The 26,045-nt window shown below is 34.6% G+C and overlaps 1 protein-coding gene and 1 long non-coding RNA gene across 2 annotated transcripts; both read left to right on the forward strand.

The window, feature by feature from the left end:
• The first annotated feature begins 2,331 nt into the window (after positions 1-2,331).
• Positions 2,332-6,211, forward strand: LOC110890624. The gene is made up of 3 exons (XR_002564645.2): positions 2,332-2,602; positions 4,969-5,737; positions 5,887-6,211. It is a non-coding gene; the product is annotated as an uncharacterized LOC110890624 (long non-coding RNA).
• On the forward strand, positions 2,777-4,043 carry LOC118484268. The gene is made up of 2 exons (XM_035980279.1): positions 2,777-3,592; positions 3,637-4,043. The coding sequence occupies exons 1-2, from the start codon at positions 3,413-3,415 to the stop codon at positions 3,889-3,891; spliced, it is 435 nt and encodes a 144-aa protein (XP_035836172.1). The 5' UTR covers positions 2,777-3,412; the 3' UTR covers positions 3,892-4,043.
• Positions 6,212-26,045: the final 19,834 nt, after the last annotated feature.

The following is a 26,045-nucleotide window of genomic DNA, read 5'->3' on the forward strand; positions in this document are numbered from 1 at the left end:
TTGATAATATAACAGATAATAGAGTTAAGAAATATTACTATATTAAAACAGAGTGTAGTGATCTAGGGTGTTCAAAAAGCTTGTGGCTTGCTCGGAAAAAAAACTCGGCTCGAAAAAAATCGACTGTCAACGAGCTGGCTCAGTTCGACTTGATTTGTAAACGAGCCAAACTCGAGCTAGGCCTGGCTCAGCTGGTGAGCTCGAAAGCCAGCACGAATTATTATATTTTATATAGTTTAATTTTAATTTTAAAAGGTTTTAAAATAAAAAATATGTGGGAGGGGGTTGAAGTGTTAACACTTTAAGTTTAATTAATCAATAATATATAAAAATATGAGAAAAAATATATGTTTAATACTTGTTAGGATCGGAGGCTCTCATAATTGTGTGTGTTTGTGTAATTTGAACTCTTAATAAATATGAATCGAGACTAAGTGCAGTGGAAATGAACACAAACTTCATAAACACAATTCAGGAAGAAAATAGTTTTGATAAATACATGCTTTTCATTGAGTCGAATGATTACAATACGCATCAAAAGATTACAGAGCATGCTTACAAACTAAACTCCCCCTCAGCCTGATGCTCCATGATTGATTGCACAAGATGAAAGGATTGGATCAGAGGAGAAGAACTCACAAAGTCCATCAAATGTAACAGTACAGGGTACTGTTACATTTATAGGCAAACCAAACGACTGAAGCATCTCAGCTGACGTCATCATGAAAGTGACATCTAACAACCTAACAAACTTTATCTACTGATCTATAACTACTGACCATACAGACACTGATTACATTCTAAGCACTGATGTATAAACACCGATTCTTCATTCCACTGTTGTGGTCAACCACTGATGTTGAGCATCAGTGCTTTCTTCAAAGGGTGATCAGACCTTGAATGGGCAGTATTTCAGTTCTTCAACAGTGCTTGGATTCCATCAGTAGATGGAGCTTCAGTCTTTAATCTTCATCAGTACTTTAGTAACAATTGTTCTTTTGGGCAGTGCTTTGAAGTCTGTGAGTTGCCAGATAACCACTGTCAAGGGGAAAGCTTAATGCAAAGGGTGCTTATGATGAATCCACTGAAGTGAACCAGTTTTAGCTTTCATATCTGTTCCTCTGGTAGGGTTCAATCCCAACAATACTTTTAATATGCCTTTCGGTCATTAAAATATTAAAAAAATAAAATATATAAATATATGTGTAATTTTTATTTTTATTTTGTCTTTTATGTTATAAATATTTGTAAAAAAAATAAAAAAACTTAACAAGCCGACTGAATTTGGCTTGAGCTGGCTCAAACATTTTACGAGCTGAGCTCGAGCTCGACTTTTCAGTTCGAAAAAATACACGAGCCAAGCCAAGCTGGCTCACTTAAGTTCAAGCTCGAGCTCAAGCTCAACCTGCTCTGCTCAATTCGACTCGGCTCAGTTACAGTTCCACTCGTTTGCTTATATCCCAAATTCAGGGCCGACTCTTGGGCCGGCCAACCCGTGTCAGTCGCTCAAAGCCCAAAAATTTTAAGGGTCCGAATAGTTTTTATAAGCTTTTATATATACAGTAAATTATATATTTAATATACGCATTCATTAATTATACATAAAAGATGGTAGAGTGGAAAAAATCACTTCAAGATAATGTATAGGTCTCAAGTTCAGCGCTTGATCCATACAAAAAAAATGCCATCTAGTGGCACACACTTTTACTTTACTGACATTTAGCTTTTGTGCCACTAATTTAGAATATAATGGCACTTTGAGTATGCCGTATTTGCTTATTACACACTTTTAGCGGCATTTAGCTTTTACAACACTAATTTAGGTTTTTAGTGGCACTTTGCATATGCCACTAAAATTATCGAGCACTTCTTTTTAAACTTTCTTTATTCCCTCCTTGGTCCCTTACCCTAATTTTTATATTTGTCTCTCCAAATAAATTTACAATACACACACATAATACATAAAACTAGGTTTGATGAAATACGTATACCCATCACTCTATTTGTCTGTTTTCAGTATATGTAACTTTTATCATGTAAATTATACTAAAACTTATAATTAATTGATTAAAATTAAAAAAATATTAACTAGACAGGGTTACAAAAATACAAGTTGTTTTATGTAAATTAGATCAAGTTATAAAATAAAAAAAAATATTATTATAAATAATTACGTTAATTTTAAATGTATTTTTTGTTTTTTTTTACTTCTTAAATTTCATCATCCCTCTCCGCAAAAATTTATTATTCCCGCTTGTTTTCCAGCCCCAAAAGGCATTTCATTATCCCTCTCGAAAAAAATTGTATTCCCGCTTGTTTTCCATCCCCAAAAGGCCAAAACTACCCAATTGTAGCCGTCGTCAGCCATGGTCGACCCAAATGTAGGGACTTAAATAAAAAGCCTAATAATTCACCCTAAAATCGTTCAAGTCGTGGCGGAGGAGAAGCGACATTATTGAATCGTTCTCCAATTGCAAGGTTGGCCAACTCCAATATGAGTAGCAACGCGTCAAATCAACTATTCTTCGTCGTTTGTGGTTTTCTCTTAAAAAATATCATCAACAGGTTGTGCACCGGAGGAAATCTGCACCTTCTCTATGAGGTATCTTATTCTTTGATCTCTTGTTTGATGACATGTTGCTTAATTGTTTTTAGATTGCTTATTTTTTTCAATTTCGTCAGATGAAGTTTTAGGGTTTATATACAAGAAAGTCACAAGTTCTGAATGAAATTAGTGTTTTTTTTTTTTTTTTTTTTTAAATTAGTTGATCTTTTCGTTGTGAAGTTTGCCTGAAAACGTAATTGTTTGTTTATAAGTTGTTAACTGATCAATACGTAAGATCTGTAAGGTATGATTGCTCTCGTATCTAATAGGTCAAATGATTTTTGAAAATTTGTGTGTATTTCAGTGGTTAATACGGGTAATGATTGCTACTGAACTGAACCAGTGGTTAACTTGTTACGTTTATTAGAATTCTCAAAACTAAAAGAATTAGAAAAAAAGGTCTTAATTTATCTGATTTTGGCCTTTAATTGACTGAGGTTGAAGAAGAGGTGTATTTGGAGGTGTTATATACAAGAAAATCACAAGTTCTTGAAGTATGCTGTTTGCACACCAACTGTTTGACAAAATGTTTCTTATAAAGGGTTCAACCAAATTTTCAAGAGGTGCGATCGGGATTTTAGCCTATAAAATACACTAAAAAAAATCTTTTTAAGGGGGCGCCCACCCATACACTTGGGTCCGCCCCTGCAACCACGTATATGATATCTTATACAGTAACTCAAGTTTTGGCAGAATTGTTATTATTTGATTTTGAATTTATTTCCCTTTTTGAAAAAGAACCAAAATGCTTCTATAGATTCAGTAGAATTTAAGTTCGAAAACGAGTTTTTAAGAGATATCCCAGAAATGGACAACACAGACAGGAAGATATTGTATGAAGCTGCTGTTGAAGGGTGGTGGTGGAAAGCAAAATACATATTGAAAATCCATAAAAGTGCAGCCACAGTGGCAATCAATGAAAATGCTGACACGATCCTTCACGTAGCAGTTGAAATGGGGCAGAACTATTTCGTAGAAAAACTGGTGGAGTTTTTAAATGACGAAAAGATACTGAAACACAAAATTCTAAGGGTCGAACAGCCCTACACATTGCGGCAATGGTTGGTAATATGCACGCAGCCCAACTCTTGGTTCAGAAGAGGAACGAGGAGCTGGTGGTGATTCTAGATAGCAAGGAAGAGTCACCATTGGATATTGCTTATGCCAATAAGAAGATCAATACACATACATATTTCTTGAAATGCCCTGATCTAAGCCTTTCTTCAGATAAGTGTCAGGAAAATGCTATATTGGCTGCTATTTTAGTAAAAAAATATGGTGAGTAGCTAGTTAGTACTAGGGGTGGTAATCGTGTTGGGGTTGACGGTTGTAAATGGGTTGGATTTTAGTTTCAGGTTCGGGTCATGTAAAGAATCACGTACCACTCCTAGCTAGTTATTACATCGTTTTATGGTAATTTAATGGGACAATAGTCGAATGACTTGGCACTTATAGCGAAAACGATGTAATAACTAGCCCACTCCTAGCTAGTTATTACATCGTTTTACGGTACTGTTTCGGTACCGGTACCCGGTACCAAATGAAGTTCATCGTGACATACAATCCTCAAAAAACACTGAACATTTTTTCTAATTTTTTAATTTTTTTAATTTTTTTAATTTTTTAATATTTTTGATTTTTTAAATTTTTTTTGATTTTTTTTATTTTTACATTTTTTTGATTTTTTTTTATTTATTTATATTATTAGCCTATCATTCCCAAATCCATCTTGATAAAACCCATCTTGACCTAAACCCATCCTAAAGAATGAATGATTGATTTAATTAATATAGCTATACAGGAGATATTGGGAGGAGATAAAATTTAAGCTGCTATTTTTTTCTTTCTAACTAAATAAACCCAATGAATTGTGTGAAATAAAGGAAGGGCTATATAGAGTCCATACTATACAGAACAAAAAGTCAAAGTGATTATATTCCAAAACCTTTGGAATATAACACTTAAGCTTTATTTTAGCAATTAATAAGAACCCAAACATGTTTGACCTTTTACCTCTTCTTTTAGTCCCATTAGAGATAGTGATTTCACTTTGGTATCGACTGACTTGAAGTATTTTTATTATAATATGTAATGGGCGTTGTGTATTTGTTCACAAGATTAGCTAAAGATATGTCAGATGAGTAGTTTTTTCATAACGGGTTAATTTGGGTAAACAGCTTTAATGTTTGCATAATGGGTCAATTTCTATTTATATACCAAATTATAAGTTTGTGTATAGTATTAAGACTTGCTAAGCTTAATGGAATGGTAAAACAGAATAGTTATTTTTAATTTAATCTGGAAATGAATAGATGAAACCACGAGGATCAAAGTCGTTAAACCTGTTTGTTTCATTGTTTGAGGCGAAGACAGGTAAAGAGGTGGATCAGCTACGACTATTGACGATGGGGCAACTATAGGAGTTGCAGCGGCTGCTGTGGATGGAGCAACTGCAGGAGGTGTTGCGGCTACTGGTGGAGCCGCTAGAGGGATACTAGAAATTGCGGTTTCATGACCGGTAGTTACAGACTTACAGGTGGTGGGGATGCTGATTCCGTCTCTCCATCTCTTTAAATAGTAAAAGAAAATAAGACAAAACTTAAAGTAATGTAACAAGATAGGTGGGTTAAGAGTGGTATGTCAGGTTGGGATAACAAGTCCAAAGAGGCATCTTTTATAATCTTTTTTACTGGGATGGGGATTTAAAACAAACAGGTCCAGATCGACCAAAAACACTCTTATGTCCAAAATTAAAATTTTCATATTTATGAACGGTATATTTTGCTCCTAAATGCAGAAATTAGAGTAGACGGTGCAGAATGACGGTTATATTATGTCATTTCAACTTACGCACTCTCGAGATTGTTCACATGTATATAAATCCAGAACTATGGATATTGATGTTTTTTATAGGCTCATTTTTTTGTTATGGAATAGTAAGCAACTGAATTGCATTAATTTTAAGTTTATTTTGAATTTCTGATGAATGCTTGATCGTCTTCATCCCTAAATCTGTTTTGCATAGCACACCGCACCCAGCACTTGTCCCCGCCACACCCCGGCTTGCTATTGATTTTGACCAAGCGAAACATGGAGATTTTGAATTCGTGACACACATGACTTGTGTCTGAGGTAAATTTTTTATCCTTTTTTTGCTAATTGTTGAAAGTCATTAGTGTTTCGTTGAATAAAACCTATACCTCATAAATTTGTAGAGTTGATCATATTGATTTTGAATTCAAGCTTGTTTTCCTGAAAGTCATTAGTGTTTTGTTAAATAGCCTCTGCACTTGAAACCTCAAGACCGACATCATCATGGGAAGGTAGAGGTGGCAGAGAAGGATTCGATGGAATTTTCTAGGGGACAAGGTTTTGGACTGGCAATGGAATCACTTATTTCATACCTTGCTGATGATGATCTGTTTCATCCGCTGCTAATGCTGGGACAAGATCAACGGATCATTGGCAAATTTATCAGATGTTAGTAATTGGGATCATATGAAGTGGCTATTGGAATGTTTAGAAATTGTTGATACTTCTGTTATTTTATTGCCACCTTTTTTTTTTTTTTTTTTTTGTAATTTAGGACTAATCTTGATAAGGTTGCTGTATATACTGGTATTTTTGTTTTTGCAGATATTATTGACTATGTTTGGAATGGGCTACTAATTCTTCTGATCAGGTTGATGTAATCTTCTATCATATGTGAAGGTGAACCCGGCCACAACGCAGCGGATACTACTAGTTATCAACTGATGGGTAAAGATTCTTATCATGAAGCCTCTTTCCGTTAGGTGATGGCAATTCAGATAACTAGAGGTATTGAAAGACCCACCCGATCTTTGGTTGGAGAGCTTAAAGTGATGTCAAAGAAGTGAATTTGTCATTTATTAAGTGCTCTTACATCATACTTGGCTGATGCGTCGGCAATAAGAAATAAGTGCAGGGAACAACTATATATGAAGTGAGAAATTGATGATTATTTTACTCGTATGAAGATTGTGAAAGAGATTCATGAACACAATGAAGTTTTGGTATTTTGTTCAAATGTTTATAAATTATTTGTTTTGTATGTTTGATATTTAGACTTAGGTCGACATTTGTTAGATATTTGTTTGCAGACATTTGGAATCTTTGGAAGATGATTGATTGAATTTTTTATTTGAAGTGATTATATTATGATTTCTACATTCTACAAATTTATTTTTATTATTTAATGTAAATAAATAATAAGTGTAATCAATAAAAATTTATATGATAAATGTCAATAGTATTTAATTTGGTGTGATTTTTGTGGCAAAAAATATGTGCCACAAAAAGCCCAAAAGTTTGTAGTGGCAGATAAAAAAGTGCCACTAAAAGCCTAAAGACTTTGTGCGACAAATCAAAAAAGTGCCATTAAAAGGCTTTAGCGTCAGCACTTCTAGTGGCACTTTTTTTGTGTGCCGCTCATTCCTATAGTTGTTTATAGTGGCACTTTTTTGTTGATCTGTGGCACCTTTTGTGTGTCACTAGATGGCAATTTTTTTGTAGTATATCTTATTATTTTTAACTCATTCTCTTACCACGATTTTGGGCCCAGTTTTTAATTTCGCCTGAGACCTAAACTATTTTGAGAGTTCTCGAAGATGGCTCTGTCCAAATTGATTATATGCACAAAAACTACCAAGCATATTTTACAAAAGAACGAACACAAACTGGATAATTATTCATTTAGGTGTTTCCAATTTTTCAGTTACACTTAAAAGTACGAATTCCTATGTTCATGTTTGTTCGGCCCTAATAAAAAATAAAACTTGTTGTAAACTAGTTATGATTATAATTCGTTCCTATTGTAAACATTTACAAACGATTTATAACGAAAGAACCGTTTATGGTAATAATTATTAAAACTATGTGTTATGTCGGAAAAAGTGTAATCTAATATCCTTGATAAACTCTGATGATAAAATAAAATAAGTAACAAAATTACAAAAATTGTTTTTAAGTTTTTTTTCCTCAAATCAACATATTCTAAACAATTCCTTTTCTCTGGGGACGAAAGGCAAATTGCTCCAATTGGATTTTGGAATGTCATGAGTTGTTGGAAGTGTAATGGGCTCTCGCCTTCACTATGGGCCGGGCACAATTGTTGGTCTCACTGATTTATCATTTTGATACAAAAAAATGGTTGTATAATGTGTATCTTGAGTTAATCATTTTGATAATAAAAATATTAAAATGTTCTAATACAAGGTGAGGTTAAGGAAAATTTGTGACTTGACTCGTAATTAAGTAACATCGATTGGAAAAACCAATGAAACTTTAGTAATTTTAAAAAGATTGAGTGATTTTAGTGAAACAGATGGAAACTTGGTAGCTATTCTAAGTTGTCCCAATAATAAATGTAATAGATGGTGATATTGTGGAAAGTCTAAGAATAAATGTTACTGAGTCGGTTGTCAGCAGATTTCTTGTTTATTTGACTAAGAGATCCAACATGAACATATGTCGTGTGTGTTCATTTATATTCATGAAAGTTCATTTATGTTAATTTATTAAATAAACGAACAAACATGAACAAATTTATTTGTTCATTTTTTAAACAACAAACATGAACCCATGTCCTGTTTGTTCAATTATGTTTGTGAATGATCGTTCATTTATATTCAAGCACGTTCGTTCATTTACATTTTTTAAGTTTGTTTGTTTAGGTTAGTTCATGTTCATTTATCTATTCATTTAATTAGACTCATAACAATTTACATCAAACTTTATTAAGCCCCTTTAAACTTATGGTTTTGTCACATCAGTTTTTCTTTTTAAACCGATGGATCGGATGTTGAATATGTTAGGATCTGAGTATGATACTTGTAAACAATTACTGATAAAAACAATATAATTCACAAGTCAAAAGATATTATCAATAACTGTTTTCCATTAATAATCAAATGATTTATAGAATGATTCTACAATCTCCTCCTCAGTCTGACCAGTCATTAGAACTATTCGTACAAAAGAGAATGTGTGAAGTGATAAAATAGATCTCTAATAGGTGAGATCTATTTATACTAAGTACTAAAGCTATGTTCGTGATAGTCTGACATCACCCTAATAGTGACATCTAACATTCCTAACAGAAAAAATTCCACAGATGTTGCAAACATCTGTGCAAATCTAACATCTGATCTAACTATGCTAAACATTGATACAAAACAAGTATTGTTACATTGGGAAACCTCTGTTTGGACTATCCTCTATTGCTTTGATCCAAACATCTGTTTGGCAAGACAGATGGTTGATCTTCTTCATCAGCCCTTTGCTCTTCAACAAACTTTAGCCTTCAACAGACCTTGTTTCTTCTTGAACAGCGGGTCCAAGGCTTTCATTATATGTTTGCTTGTCTTCAACAGATATTCTGATTTAGGTGTTCAAGATTCACTATCTTTGTGGATAGAATTGCTTCATTAACTGTTTATGTCTTGATCTCTGTGTCATGTTTTGGCTTTTGGATATCATTATTCTTTTGTAGGTCCAACAATCCCCCCTAGAATAGATGATGTCAAAACAGATGTTTATTGATCAATCTTTATTTCTCATCATCTGTTCTCTTATTTGACCTTTGAATAGTAATTCAAAGTCTAGAGAAAGAATGTCTTTTGGGCCCCTCTCCAGTGGCAAACTTATCAAGTCTTGCGGATCTTCAATTTTTAGCCCAGAAGCACTTTTCTTTGAGATCTTCTCCACCTCCCCACTAGCCCTGAGCAAATTAAATTCACGGGTGTCTTTGTTTGACTTCCATTTTAGAATTTTAAGGTCAGTAGGATTTGCTGGGACCAGAGTTATTGCAGATGAGTTTGGAGATACTAGTCTTCCCATGAGAGTGTCAACTAGATCTTCTTTCATGTTTCTTTCTTTTCAAAATTTCTCCTTAGAAATTCCCTTACAGCTCTTGCTATGTTTCTTCTTGATGGAAACTCAGAAGGTTCAACCAAAGTTTTTATGGGAAAGTCTAGTTGCTCACACTCTGGCTTTCTTGGTAATGACAGATCCATTTCTCTTTTAATTTCCAACTGTTTGTAGCTTTCAAGGGTTGTTGACTGGTTGGTGCATTTTATGTGACAAAAACTTTAGGTTTTGGATATGTTAAACATGTCACACCCCAACTGATGGCGAAAACATTGGAGTGAGATGAAAACATGATTGTTCATAGCATTATAACACTAAATTGTGACAAACATGAACATTAAAATATAGATAATTGTTCATTATTTAGGTATGTATCTAAGTCCACCCTAAACTTATTTCTTCATATCATCACCTATCAACCTGCAATGTATTAAAATATGATCAACAAAAATGTTGGTGAGTATACAAGTTTGATACATAGCATAATAATGAAAAATGTTTTAGCTGTGCTCATATCCAACATGATAAATGTATACAAGTTGCTAACATGTTGTACTAGAGTAAACTATATGTCAAACCAGAGTTTAACGCAATGGTGATTACCCAACTTCGTCGAGACGAAGAGCTTGTAATGGTGTTATACTTAACAATACTACAAGAATAAGTTTCATGTTTAATAGTGGATAGAGTGTGATTTGATAAACATGTTTAATAATGTTACGTGTTTTTGTATATATGTACATGTTGCACCCAAAGTGTATAAAATAAAAAAGGGATCGAGTATACTCACAGTTTTACGTAGAATTCCATGAAAACCGAGAGCTGATTGATGAGAGCTGGTACACCGAAGTCACCCTTAAATGGGTAAGCGGAGGTATGAGTATTCTGATGTGAAAAAGGTTCAGATCAGACTTTAAAATACAAGAAAGTGCAAAATAAGTAAGTAACAGACCCTTTCGTGCGAAGGGGTCCTACCGTGCGAAAGGGATCCTTTCGAGCGACAGGACTGTTTAAACGTGGATTTGTGCGTAACGATTAAATTTTAAACGGTTTTAACTAAACACAGAAGCTGTAATTATTATTAAAATGAAAACAGAAAGTAAAGTTAGCCAAACAGTCAAGTAAGGACAACCCAGGTGTGCCAACACGACATAGAAACAGTAAACTAAGTGTCGAAGGCTGGATGGGGTTAACTTACTTTGTGACCAGCAAACTGCTTGGTGTTCATCTATGATGAAATGATATCGAACATAATTGAAATCGAAAACGAAATATATGAAAGTGTCCCCTTTCGTGCGAAAGGGATGCCTTTCGCGCGAGAGGGAGGCCTGTCGCGTGAGAGGGACGCCCTGTTGTGCGAAAGGTGTCAGTTTTGTCGAAAACGTTTGTTTGATCTATCTGAAACATATCATTTCTAGGTGGAAATTAACCCTAATGCAAACCCTAAACTATGGACTGAGTTAAGAGTCTAATGGGTTCCAGATTCCACCGAGATTGTTGGTGCATATGTCTGTCGACTTCGTCTTGTATCGAGTCTTGTGATAGATTAGATAGATTACAGCACGTTGTACGAGAAAATAGAGTTTTAGGAGATGTTGTCCATTTCGCACGAAATGGAACATGTCCATTTCGTACGAAATGGCACTGGCCAAATCGTGTGAAGCCATTCCATGCGAAATGGCCTCTCCTATAAATAGTTGCCTTGTTCATTTCATTTGTAACTTTCTGATTTCGGTGCCGAGGTGCTGCCGAAGTGTCTCCAGCCTGTAAAACGTTATTATATCAATATACAAGACAATTATAGTGTATATCAAGCTGATTCAACATCAAAACATCTGTTTCCGCCTCTTGTTTTGATCAAAAACTCTTCTGAACGACTCGTTTGGTCGTGCAAACGATCCTACAAGTGGTATTAGAGCTCAGGAGGAAGAGTTCTTACCGATTCAGCTTGATTTCATCAAAAATTCTATTTTCTACACCTTCTTTTACAAGTTTTCATCAAATTAACCAAGATTTAACGGATAAAATGGCTTGATTTTCTCACATAACACGCGAAACACTGTTTTAACAAATCCTTGAAAGAATTAGACCTAAAATCGAATTAAAACCTGATCAATTTGTCAAAATCATGGCCGATTGTGTGACATCAGCATCAACTCGCACGGATTGACTCTCCAGGTCGTACGAATTGGACCTCAATTCGCACGAATTGGATTTATTTGACTCATTTCGTTTGAAAGTTTGTTCAATTCGCACGAATTGATACAATTTGTCCCAGGTCATACGGATTAGATATCATTTCGCTTGAAATTGACTCCAGGTCGTGTGAAAGTGACCAATTCGCTTGTAAGGTGTTCGGTTCGCTTGAAAAGGATACCAGTTCGCACGAGTTGGTATAATTAGATCCAGTTCGCTTGAAACAACATTTCATTTCGCACCAAAGTGTCCAATTTGTTTGAGACTTGATTCCAGTTTGTTTGAAAGTATTTAGTTTGTGAACTTTTGACACCTAATCATGGAAAACGAATTCTACAATGCGTTTGCTACTACCCCAAGTACTCCTGTTATTGTTACTCAGAGTGTAACTATGGAAATCAAAACGGGAACATTACAGAAACCTCCAAAGCTGATGGGCATTGAAGAGTATCATAGTTGGAAGAACGTTTCAAAAATTGGGTTTAAGCAAATCATCTAAGATCTTGGGAAAGTATTGAAATTAAGTATGCTAGACCACTGTCTGATTTGGGAGTTGCAAAGATTATCTCGGAATTTTCAGATAAAGAGAGAGATATGTACAAAGCAGAAAAAATGGTCAGTTTACTTCAACAAGCTGTGAAAGAAGATATTTTCATATTACTTCAACACGATGGTAGTGCTTATTCGATTTGGGATGCACTTCGAAAAAAATTCGAAGGAAGTGCAGAGATGATCAAAAGTAAAAAATCATTATTGAAGAAAGAATTTGAATTGTTTACAAATGTGCCAGGTGAAACTACAAAGACTCTCATTGAGAGATATTGTCATCTAGTGCGTTCAATGTCTCGATTGGAAATTACTAAAACTCCAGAGGAATGGGTTGAGAAATTAGCCGAGGCGTTACCTCAAAAAGAATGGGGTACATACCTCATGATTTTGAAGAATTCCGGAGAATATAGTAGATTGTCGATTGCACAATTTATTGAAAAACTTGAGGGACAAGATCTTGAACAACAAAAGATTGCTAGAATGAACAATTCAAGCGGTCAACAAGACATTAAGATGTACTACAAAGGAAATGTTTAAAATATTGAAGCATGTCCAAAGATCCAAACCGCTTTCAGTGCAGAGAATTCATCCGGATCACTCAATCGAAGCTCAAACAACAACAGTGGATTTTCTTCATATCCAAGTGTTAATCCGAATGTTTCAACTTCAAATCATCAGTTCCAAAGCTCAAACAACAATAATGGTCATGTATTACACTGCAACATCGCGTTGCATCTTCAGAACGGTCAAAATTTCTCTAAAGAAGTCGCTAAAGGTCATATGGCATTACTAGCTACAGTGTTAGAATCATATGAGGGTTTGATTGCAGGAAAAATTGGAAATCCTATGCTAACAAAAGAGGATTACGATCAGATTGATGCTGAGGAATTGGAGCTAATGGATATTAAGTGGTGTTTAGCAAGCGTGTTGAGGAGAGCTGAGAAATTTAAGCAGATTACAGGAAGAGATGACTTTCATGATGCTAATGTTTCTACTTTAGGTTTCGACAAGTCTAAAGTTACTTGTTTTCGATGCAGGGAAAAAGGACATTTCAAGAGGGAATGTACCAACCGTGAAGCAGGAGGAGCTCAGAATCCTTTCGGGAATAATGATTATCATCGACAAGCGATTTATCATCAGATAGCTCAACAACCGTCATCATCTAGTGCTAATTCGATTGAAGATGGAAAGAAGAAAGCTTATCTAGTTAATCAAGACGATGAAAGAGTGCCTGAAGGTTTTAGCTGGGGCAAATACATTCCGGTTGATTCAAAGTTTAGAGCATTTATTGCATAAATCGTTCAAAAGCAAGAGTTTTGAAAGAATGGATTGATGTATTTGCAGATGATGAGAAAGTTCAAGATGAAGAATCTGTTTCTTCAGAAAGTTCAGAAAAGACACCAGATTTTGATCAATCATCAACTAATAGTAGTGATGATGATGAAGAAATTAATCAAATAAACATTGGAAAAACTCATTTATCTACTGAAAGTTTCAAATTTTATTTTGCAGATAAATTGGAGAAGCTAAAGGAGAAACGAGCTGCAAAAGAAAAGAAAGAGGCAAAATGTGAGAATGTTGCTCAGAAGGTGAAGAATGAACAAAGTGAAGAAGTTAAAATTGTTGAAAAGATTGTAGAAGTCATAAAACCTTGTCTAAAATGTTTGGAACCTTGCAAACATTGTCAAGAGAAAGACAAGAAGTATAGTGAGCTTGACAAGATGAAATAAAAATTATTGTTTGATGTCAAGTATGTGAAAGAATCGTATGATGTTTTGAACAGAACAGTTAACAGTTTGCAAAAGACAAACTTAGAAAGGGAAGATGCTTTAACAATGATGAATGCAGTGATGATGTCTAAGCAGAAGGCTATAAATCATTATATTTTGGAGTGTGCAAAATTGAAGCAGGAGTTGGAAACTGAAAAATTGAGAATGAAAGAATCAGAAGATTGCTGCAAAGTTATTCAAGTTCTGATTATTTGATTGATAGAATTTATCCAACTGTTGCAGGTTTTGTAGCATTTCAAGATGAGAAGCTAGAAGAGAAGGATACTGGTAAGAAACAAAGTGTCAGTTATAACAACTGTTCGCCTCCGGTATGGGAAGGTTATTCACCCAGAAAACCAAATGAGGAACAAGTCAAAAAGGCAGTCAATATAAAGTCAAAGTCCGAAACAACTGATGATTTACCAGACAACATTGACGTCACATTCACATCGTCTGACATTGATCATGAGTTTGAGTTAATAAAGAAAGTGGTCGATCAGGTGTTAGATAAAAATGAGGAGTCAGAGTCAAAGTCTGAATCCGAGATTTCGAGTTCATCAGTTGATAGTCCAATATCGTCGGACAAAAAGGTTTATAATAAAGAATTTCTGTTATCAAAATCTAATTTCAATGACGAAACATTTGAAGTTGCATATATTTTGAATGATTCTGACAAATTATATTTTGATAAAGAATTTCCAATAAGAAGTGTTCAAATTGAAAGATTAAAAAGGTTTTCAAATTAACAGAAATTAATATTTCTGAAATAAAAGATGTAAATTTTATTGAAAAATCTAAAAAATACACTTCAAGAGTTCAACAAAGACAGAACAAGAAAAAGGGTTACAGTTCTGGTTATGGTTTTCAAAAGAAACCAAACCATAACAGTAATTTTAAAAAGAAAGGTTTAGGATTTATTCCACCCAAAAATTATAAAAATGAAAAAATTTCTAAAACAAATACAATATTTGTTTCAGGGTCAAGTTCTGAAGAAGAAGAAAAGAGCTCATTCTGAAAACAATCGAACAAAGAGTTCTTTACAGAAAAGCAAAAGTTCGAAAAGAATGGAGCTAATCACAAAAAGGAGACAAGAACCTGTTACCGATGTCAAAAAGTTGGTCACATCGCCTGGAACTGTCCAATGGCTACCAACACAAAACAGGAAGTTGTTTCTAAACTCAAAGAGAAAGTTGTTGATAAAACTGAACCACCAACTGAAAAATTCAAAGGGTTTAAAAATTCTACATTTGAAGTTGGTGAGAGTTTAAGAAGGTTTTACAAAAGAAGAGTGAATCTTGACAACTAAACGTGGGTTGTTAAGAAATCAGATGTTAAATCTGGCGATGAATCTGACTCGTCAAAATCAGAGGAGCCACAAGTTGAGGTAAAAAGAGAAAATTCAGTACCGCCAATGGATGATGTCAATTTTCCACCATTGCGGGCTAAAAATTTAAAATCAAAAGTTGGAAAAGTGGAGATCTCGAATCAATTCTATTCCGAAAAGAAAGAATTTGATGTCGAAAAGGCTTTTAATGACAAAGTGAAACATATTTTTGAAAGAATGGTCGATGGGAAGGAAAAATGGGTATAAGATTTCTATGAAGAAAAAAGGAATGTTCAAACCCCGAGTGAAACTGAAAAGGTCACACCCAAAGCTGGTCAGGCTTGGGTGTCTGTATTCCATATGTAAAAATCCTGACTTGCCGGAACTCCCAGGTTGGTAATTGAGGAGTAGGAATCGGCATCTTTCTTGAGAAATTCACAAAAGTGATATTTCGACCTACAAGTGGTAGTATTATTGAAAATTGTCATATTTCAATTTACAAATGGTATTGATGATAAGTGAACCTACAAGTGGTTGAAAAAGGGATTTTCACCTACAAGTGGTTAATCAAGGTCATTAAGTTGAACTTGATTTAACTCTCATTCAAGTGGTTAAAAATGGGGATTAATTCATAATCTGTTGGAAAATAAAGTGACGAACAAAAACACCGATTTTACAAGTGAAATCAACAAAACTTATTTTCCGGAAAAACCATTTTGATTAAAACAAACTTAAGTGTTTTGAGATCATAATCGGAAAATAGTTTGTTGTCAGGGAGAGTTCTGATTGTTTATGCCAAAAGGATGGAGAATTGAAGCTTGAAAATCAGTTATCACTTTATTTGTACAGTTTATTTTCAAATTTTCCTTGAAAATCAAAAATTGAAATATACTTTTGATTTTAGGGGGAGTAAATTTTTTTAGAAATTTCGAAAATTTGAAAAATCCAAAAACATGATAAAATCTAAAAGGCCAAAAATATCGAAAATCAAAAAATGAGTTTTGTTGTGAAAAAGAGGAAATGATAGTACATCAGTAGATGATCACAACACGCTAAAGAATTGGAAAGTCAAATGTGATAAACGATCTCACTGAGGATGTGCCAGTAGGTTTTTATACATTCAGTAGATTGTTTTTGAGATATCAACCTAAATATCAAAACTTACTTATCTCGTGGGGAACATCTCTCGGATATATAGGTAACCCCTGAAATCTTGTTTGAAAGGCTTTCTATTTTTGACATACTAGGTCTTTGTGCGTGATGATATCTAGGGTATTATACCAGGACTTCTGATTTTGCGGGAGCAATAGCGTAGTCCTCGTATAATGCTCTGCACTGCTTTAATCTTAAAGCCTACCCTTAGCATAAAAAATGATGAAACATTGAAAAATGCTAATCATGTGTTGTTGAAGAAAAGATCCCCAAACGGGACACATCTAAAGACGAGCCATCATCTCTTTGTTTGAACGGAAGTTCTAACCTGAGCTCTCATGGTCTCGCATTACCCGTTTACAAATATCATTAGTGTACATTCACCTGTAAGACTGAATATAGGAGTCTGGATACGAGAGTATATTCTGAGGTGGTACACGCGAATAAGTTTAAGTCATTAAAACACTAATCTCGTATCTCGAAACGGTTGAACTTTGTGTGAAAACTTAAGTGAATCAGTATACTGACAATCTAAGTGAATCATTTAGAACTTAAAATGATTTAAGCTTAACGGTGTTGGTGATTTGTCTCATAAACTGATATGATCCTCCTACACAAACTCACAAAAATATTGTTTGTAAATATTTCTTTACTGTTTTTCATTAAACCAAAATCCAAAAAGAATGTGTTTTAGCATAAAATTTTGAAAAATAAAAAAGATTTCATTTCATCTTATTTTGTTTTTGACAACTGATGTTGGAAAGCTGATTTTCAAAATTCTGAGTGCTAAACATGATGGACAACAGGGTTGGGAGAGATTGTTTGAGATAAGAAATGATTTTGAAACCAAATTTGAATGTTTCGATTACAAGTGGTTAAGCAGCAATTAAAATTGTTAAACGTTATCTACAAGTGGTTTATAAATTTGTCAAATTTTTAAAAAATTTGTGAAATTTATTTCGAGGTAGAGTTTGTGCAGATAGTGAATTCCAGACTGTGATCCCAGCTTATTGAAAGGGGGAGTCTGAAGACATAAGAGCCAGATACAGATTATGGATCAACTTTCAAGGGGAAGTTTGAATGGTAGAAAGCCAGGTTTGAAACCTGCTGTCCACGCAAGCTGCTAATGCTGAAGAACTTAAGGAATCAAGAGATCTGATCAAGAGAAGATAAAGTCAGATTGAGATCCTGGAAAAGAGAGAGAGAAAAGAAGAGAAAGAGTTTGAGGATGCTTTCAATGGAGAATTCTTTGAAGAGAGCGAGAAGACTGATAAAGACTGAAGATGTGACATTCTGAAGACTCGACACCGAAGACTTCGTCAACATCCAAGGGGGAGTCTGTTGGTGCATATGTCTGTCGACTTCGTCTTGTATCGAGTCTTGTGATAAATTAGATAGATCAGGGCACGTTGTATGAGAAAATAGAGTTTTAGGAGACGTTGTCCATTTCACACGAAATGGAACATGTCCATTTCGTACAAAATGGCACTGGCCAAGTCATGTGAAGCCATTCCATGCGAAATGGCCTCTCCTATAAATAGTTGCCTTGTTCATTTCATTTGTAACTTTCTGATTCCGATGCCGAGGTGCTGCCGAAGTGTCTCCAGCCTGTAAAACGTTGTTATATCAATATACAAGACAATTATAGTGTATATCAAGTTGATTCAACATCAAAACGTCTGTTTCCGCCTCTCGTTTTAATCAAAAACTCTTCTGAACGACTCGTTTGGTCGTGCAAACGATCCTACAGAGATTATTCAGAAATTATAATGAAACGTACGAACAAGTTGTAAAACATCAATGTTTTTAAATCTTGGTTGAATCTCATATGTGGTGAGGCTTCAACATCAGTTTCCTTAAGCAAACTCGTGAAAGCCATCCATGAGATGTGTTCAATCATGAGGTTTTGCAAGAAAAGTTTGAGAACTTGAATTAAAATGCAAGAAATGTAAAGAAATGAATGAAAAGTATAAGAAAATGGAAGAAAATCAATACCAAAAGTCTCTGATTGTGAGAGAGAAGTTGAGAGCTTCTGATAGAAGTCTGAGTGAACGAGCAAGTAAAATGAGTTAAGTAGTGCGCCTATTTATAGGCTGAAAGGTGAGTTAGGATGAGAGGGGAAGTTTGAGCGAGAGGGAAAGTCCCTTCCTCTCGAGATTTCAAGTTCGATTATTTCACGTGTTTTGGCCGGTTTTACGTGTAACAAGCATATATGTGTATTGTACTAGTGTGAAACATGTATAATGGTGTTTAAAACATTGATTTTGAGTATAAACATGCAAGCAAGTCTAAGATGTATAACATAATCGTGAATAAAATACTTGAATTCTCATTATGATCAATAGTCTCAGATTACAAAGTGAAACGAAATAGAATACAACATAATTACAAGTTTCCAAAAATAGAATTTACAACACACTTCCTAAATAAGGAAGGTACAAATATGCGAAGCGTTACGAAACAACACTTGGATAATATTGAAGACTTGGTTCCGACTTTGGAGATTCCGAATTATAGCATTCCGAGGAACTGAAGATATTCAAGAAGTTCTGAATTTGTGAGAGGATTTTGAGTTTATCAAGTATATCCCGAGTTTGTGAAGTTACATAAGGATTCCGAGTTTAGTGTTGTTTATTATCAGTCCGAGTTTGTTCTTTATGTTTGTTCCGAGTTTGAGTTAATTGTAACATGGGCCTAGCCCAGTTTGCATTGTTGTGTTATATAAACAGCTTAATGCATTAGGGTTTAGGTTAGACACTTGAGAGAAGTTAAAGAGATAGAGAAAACACAGACAAAGGCTGTAAGTTAGAGTGGTGAGAGATCTTGAGTGATTGTAAACATTCGTGTTGGATAATCATAGAAGGTCGTTTTGTTGGAATTTGTGTGTTCTTCATCTAAATACTTGTTTTCATAATCGTGTGATTAACTAATGGGATTCCGCATCCATGGTTGATTACCAATCTCGTGATTAATCCACGTGTGATAGAGACCTACAATTGGTATTGGAGCAATCGGCTCTTATTGTATGGTTTGAGATTGATTTTACAGCAACACAAATTTTATTTAGATTTGGTTGAAGGAGTTTTTTGCTATCATCATAAGATTATTAGGGTTTCCTAAGTTTGTGGGTAAATTTGAATTACAGTGAAGTCACAGTGTTGCGGTTTACCAAAACCACACAAATTTGAGGAATTTCGAAAGTACAGTCCCAAGTAACCAGTATCCGGATTACAGTCTAAACTGTTTCGGGTTACCTTGTTCCGGACTACCATTCTGAACTAAATTTTCCGGATTTTCACGTGTTGCGGATTTTTTAAGTTGTTCCGGATTTTCAAGTATTCCGAGTTTTAAGTGTTCCGAACTACAGGTATTCTTGAGTACAGTGTTTAGAGTTTTCAATAGTTCTGAATTTGATTATTCCGAACTACCTACTTTGTTCCGAGTTTACTTGTCTGAGTTACCTATTCCGGATTTCCTTTGCGAAATTATCTATTCTGGATTATCTCACAAAGGTTGAAGTTTAACCTGCTGACGTATTCGGTAATAAATGCATTTGAGTGTACAATATTATCGGTGAACAAACTTTGAAACCCAACTGCACGGTTAGATTCCCATGTTTTTTAGGACAAAAAAAGGCACAAAATTTCTGAAATATATTTTGGACATTATATATCATTGGATTCGTAATCTCAAGACGAGTCTAATGGTACAATTTGGTACAAACAAGTTTCAGACAGTATTTAAACGTTTTTAACGACTTGGTTATGTTAAAAATGTCAAATAATTTCATGAACTTAAATGAATTGCTGAAGATGGACCATGAAGTGGGAACGACAAACAAACTGCCTAAGCAGCTTAAGGTTTTACAGTATGTAGAATGGAAAGATGGGTTTGAATCATTCATAGACTATAATGATACGAAGATGTGGATGTGTATTAGCGATGGGTATGTTAATCCCACTCACGATTTTGTGGGAAGACAACATGTGACTCCCTATGCATCTATGACCGATCTTGATAAGAAAATGTACAAAGCTGAGAAGAGAGCATTAGCTGCAATCAAAATGGCTCTACCTCATGAAATTAAGTACAACTTTCGTAGGTACTACATCCAAGGAGCTATGGGATGCACTAGAAAAGAGATATGAGGGCAATGATGAAATCAAGAAGAGTAAAATTGACTTGTTGAAAAAGCAGTTTGATGTCTTCAAGTGCATGAAGAATGAATCGCTAGAGCAGATTATTACGAGATTTTATCATCTACTTATTGAAGTTCAAAACTATGGAATTGATGGATACACGGATAGTGAAATAAATGACAAACTCTTAGATGCACTTCCAACAAAGTGGGACGTCTATACTCTTATGATCAAAGGTGATCAAGGATATGTAATGATGGAGCTAGAAGAGGTTGTAGGAAAGTTGTGATCTTACGAACTCAACATGCAGGTCATGGTTGCAGGGTCATAACGTTCACGTGGACTCATTCTCCTGAAGACTCGCTCTAATCAGTTGGGAAATGGATGTTGAAGCCGGAAGAACAGGTCTCTAACGTTCAAAAGGGAATATTCCGGAGCATCCCTAGTTTATACGAGAATTAGTTTGATAATTCTAACTATAAATAGAAGGCCAGATCGTAGGAACGCACACTTCACTTCACTTCACTTCACTTTCTGCTCTCGAACTCTTACTTCTTTTTCTTGCAATCACGCACTAACACTCAACACTTGTAATCATTGTACCACTTAGCATCAATCTGAGCCTTATCCCGCATTGTATCCTGAACATTCGAGTAATAAGAAGAATAAGGCAGTCGACGATTGTCAGCTCCCGAGGTTTTATGCCGGAGATCTAGATTGATCAAGGGCTTTCCTCATATATCCTGTGTCCATTTTTACTTTTTCAGCTAATTGTTTGATTGTTGATATAGTTTCATATCCTGAGACTATATCCTAAAACTGTTTTTGCAAACGAACAAACCAACATATTTTTCACAAGCATTGCTAGCACACTACCTCACAAACTAATTTGATCACTTAATTGCTTTGGTAATTTTTGACCAAAACAATAGTACAACAACGTTCTAGTCTAATGAGTGTGAAGCTACTAAGATTATGACTGATGCTGATGATGGAGTATTCTTTGTTGCTTCTTCAGGAGGATCAACAAGAGGAAAGAGACAATAAGCTGATAATCATAGTACTAATACTAAGTCTATGCCTCTGAGTGTGAAAGCTGTTGAGGAACATCTTCCTCTGCTTGCATCATTTGTTGCTTCATATGAGAATTACATTCAGGGTATAATATCTGATCCAACCACATTTGACGAAGACTATGATCAGACTGATCCTGATGACCTAGAGGAGATGGATCTACAGTGCAGATGGCAATGATTTCCTGGAGACTTAAGAGATTCATGAATAGAAATAGAAGAAAGTTCATTGGAAAGAATGTTGGTTTTCACAAGTCCAAAGTTAGGTGTTATGACTGTCAGAATTTTGGACACTTTGCTAAGGAATGTCAAAAACCAAAAGTAGAGTCTCATCCTAACTCATTATTTCAAGATTCTCCTAGTCAAGGTTCAAGCAACAGGAATGCATCTAACAACAATGGATCAAGCGCTTTGATCTTCACTAAACGAGGGGGTTCTTATGACTGGAGTGCTCATTTGGAAGTTGATGGAACCATCACACAAGCTTTCATGGCGGAATGCTACAGTTATTGATGCGGAAGAAGAGCTAGATGCTGAGATTGAAATGAAGACTGAAGTTGAAAAGAATGATGTCGATCAGACTGAGAGCAGAGAAGAGGAAGTTGTAGAGAATGAGATAAAGCCTGATGAAGAGAAGGATGCTGAAGAAAAGAAGGTGGCCACTAATTTTGCTGCTTTCATGGGCGACTTGAGCAAAGCAACAGGAGAGGAAATTAGTTCAGTTTGCTTAAGTTGTAGTGATTTAAAAGGTGATGTTGATAGATTATTAAACATAATCTAAGTCTGGTAAATGATCTATCTTGCTTAAAAAGAGTCAAACTTTTTCTTGAAAAGAAATGAGTCTTTATATTTGAAGAAAATTAAAGGTTATGAAACAGAAACAAGCATTATAACCAACAAATTAAGTGAAAAACTTCAAATAATCGACTTAGCTCATGATACAATAAGTGAGAAAACAAAAGAAATTTCTGAAAAATGCAAAGAGTTGTCGGAGCACAACTGAAAATTGTTGAACTTCAAATAAACTAGATCAATTCAGAGATTCCTTTTTTTAATGAAACACATGATGGGTGGCATAAAGAATAGTAGTAACAAGAAGTGTGTGGTATTTAATGAAGTATCGCCACCTCTAAGTCATGACTATTCGTTTTTGCTAGAAGAAGATCATTTAACAGAATTTGTATTAACTACACCTGTTGTAGTGGATCCAATCACTATCAACACATCTAGTAATTCCACATCAGAAAATGGTGATAAGTCTAAAAATGATGAAGTTGATGTCAAGAAGGAAAATAATGGAGAAACATTTTTGAAAACAAAGAATGCGCCTCCTAAAAACAAAACACAATTTTTTGTTAAAAAAGTCAATTTTGTTTAAGGAAGTGACAAGAAAAATGAAACAACTATTATTGAAAAAGAATCAGATGTACAGTTTGCTAAAAATAAAAATTTAGAAAAATCTGAAAATTGAGCAAACTAAACAAGGTCCTTCTAAGGCATCATCATCATTACCTAAACGATCTAATCCAAAGGCTTCAGTTAAGAAGTCTTTGGCAAAAAGATCACGATTCAAATGTCATGTCAAAGGACATGTAGCAAGCTGTTGTCCTCACAAAAAGGGTGAAGCACCAGTGAGTGAGAACAAGAGTGAAAAATCACCAGAAAAGAAAGGTGATGGTGAGCAAAAAGTGTCTAACTCACCAAAGACATCTGCTACTGGTAATCGTCTTGGACTGCTTTTCACGAAAATTGAATAAAGAATTATCGGCTGGTGTGAAAACAGTTTGATATTGCTGATATGATCTTCTTACCGGTGATTCTCATAAAAACAAAGTGTTTATTTCTTTGTTAATTTCATTTTGTGTTATTTATTAGCATTCAAAAAATATAAAAATCCAAAAAGATTTTCCTTTTTCTTTAAAATTCTTAACGTACAGAAAATGGTTGTTCATGGTGGAATTGTTACTGAAAGCATGAGACGATGTTAGAAGATGAGTTCCAATTTTTAAACCTTGCAAGTTCTAGTATGTTGGACAAAGTTTTTGAGTGTTGATTTTGATTTGAAAATTGATTAGTCTGTGATACAGTTGTTACATCTCTTGATTAATAATTTGTTTAACTTTGTTGAAAAATTCTTAAGGTTTCTCGAGATGTTTGTTTTACAGCACACATATTGATGCAATATGTTGATGAGAAGTTGAAGTTGTGGATTCGAATCTTGGATCGATTCCTTGACCATTGAATGCTTACGAAAACGTAAGTTGTGCGGAATCCAACCACGTGTGTGGATCAGACACAAAGATGTAATTATAAACTGATTTCTATTGATATTGTGACAATACAACACCACGAAATCAAACGGACAGAGTTTCTCCACTCTAGTCACCAAAAGTTATCAAGTGTGACAACTGGCAAATAACCGGCAATTCCGTACAAACTAATCACTATTTTTATTTCATAATCTCATGCATTTAGCGTAATTTAATTACGTAACTGTGTCGAAAATCATATAACAGTGTTAAGACAAGAAAATAATACTAAAACATATGTTGGTTTTCGTCGTATTGCGAAACCAATCAAACAATGTCCTAAAAGGGTTGGTAGAAAGTGTTGCGCGCACTATTCACGGTTACACTATTCATGCCAGCAAAACCGTTAAAACAGATCGAAACTATGAAAAACGACACACAGATAACATAACTGAGTCCATTTGCATAAGAAAACACTAATGAGAGAACATATCTTGCAAAAATCTAGGACTTTCCGGCACAACGCCCTAAATACTAAAACGTCCGTTCCGCTAAAAATATAACATTTTTAACTTGTCCGTATTAATAATTAAGCATTTTTGGAACTTCGGAATGATGACATTGATGACATATACGCTAAAACACTTTGGGAATATCATTGTAGTGTCCAAAATAACAAGCTTCCGGTATTATATCGCTATACACTAAACTAGTCCGTTATCGACCCGAAAAACTAGTAAGTGGTATTTTCGCCACAAAACAACCAAACAAAGAAGCTAGTGAACTAGTTAAGCTTAATTTGGAACTCGTAATCACTTCATACTTCATTTGGTTGCGGGATGACAACTTGCGGCAAACTTTCGTCGGTTCGAAATGAAAGTGCCATTAACTAGCCGACGCCTAAACGGAAAGTATTTAAGTATCAAAATACAAATTACACTAGTCTAGCGAGCTAGTTAACCATATTTTGGCGTCGTAAACGCCTTGAATAAACGCTATAGTGTCGATGGTAAATTAAAACCATAGCTCCCGGTATTACACTACAACTTTTGTATATCACCCGGTATCGAACCGAAGAGCGAACTAGTGGCATTTTTGCCATCCAAAATTAATACCCCTTTAAACTAATAAACTAGTTGGACTTATTGAAAACCTAAACTACCATTACTACCCAAATCACCCTAATTAAAATAATGCCTAAAATATCTAAAAGTAAATATTTATGTCACATGTGTTTAAAAAAAAGAAAAGAAAAAAAGAAAACATACATGAACACCGAATCGGCCATACCTCCTTGAGTACCTCTAAATTTAGTGAATGCAAAAGTATGGCAAGTGAAGATTTTGGTTGACTAAGGAAATATTGAAACTTATAACATCATCCTACCAATCATCTTTCACTTCCTTACAACCTACCACAACACCAAAACACACTTTCTCATTCTCTAACTTTCGACAGCCCCCAAACACCCCAATTCCTTTATTTTTCTAACATTAAATACCTCTATTCAAGTTAATTCAAGCCATTTCAACAACAACTAAGGTGTTGCAAGTATGGAGGATTATTAGGAGGGGCCTGGAAACTTTATCTTCTTCTTAATATTCTTATTTGGCTTGTGCAAATTTGTAAGCTCTCAAACCACCATTTTTAAGCTCCTTATTACTTGTAGATTATAGAAGTACAAGTTGATTATCTTGAAACTAAAGAAAAATATAACCAAAATCCCTAATCTCAAAGCTAATAAACACTAAATCTAACAATATCATGTGTTGTTATGTGTAGATTAGTGTAGTTAGTTTGTGTGACCTTGTTATTTATGATGATATTTGTTAATATTAGTGAGTTAAGGTTTATGTTTATGATGATCTTGTGGGTATATTCTTGTAATATTCAAGATTAGTGTTCATCTCACCATGATGAACATAATTATATGATTTAAACATGGATATGTTTATATCTTGAAAGATCATCATACTCACTTTCATGAACTAAATATGTGTTTTAAAGATTTCAAAAAGAAACAAGAGTTTAAAAGGGTTTACAACCTAATCTTGGAAGATTAGTAGACTTTGATTTTACAAGACTAGTTAAAAGACTTGAC

Source organism: Helianthus annuus, chromosome 11, assembly GCF_002127325.2.
Source record: "Helianthus annuus cultivar XRQ/B chromosome 11, HanXRQr2.0-SUNRISE, whole genome shotgun sequence".
Taxonomy (NCBI): domain Eukaryota; kingdom Viridiplantae; phylum Streptophyta; class Magnoliopsida; order Asterales; family Asteraceae; genus Helianthus; species Helianthus annuus.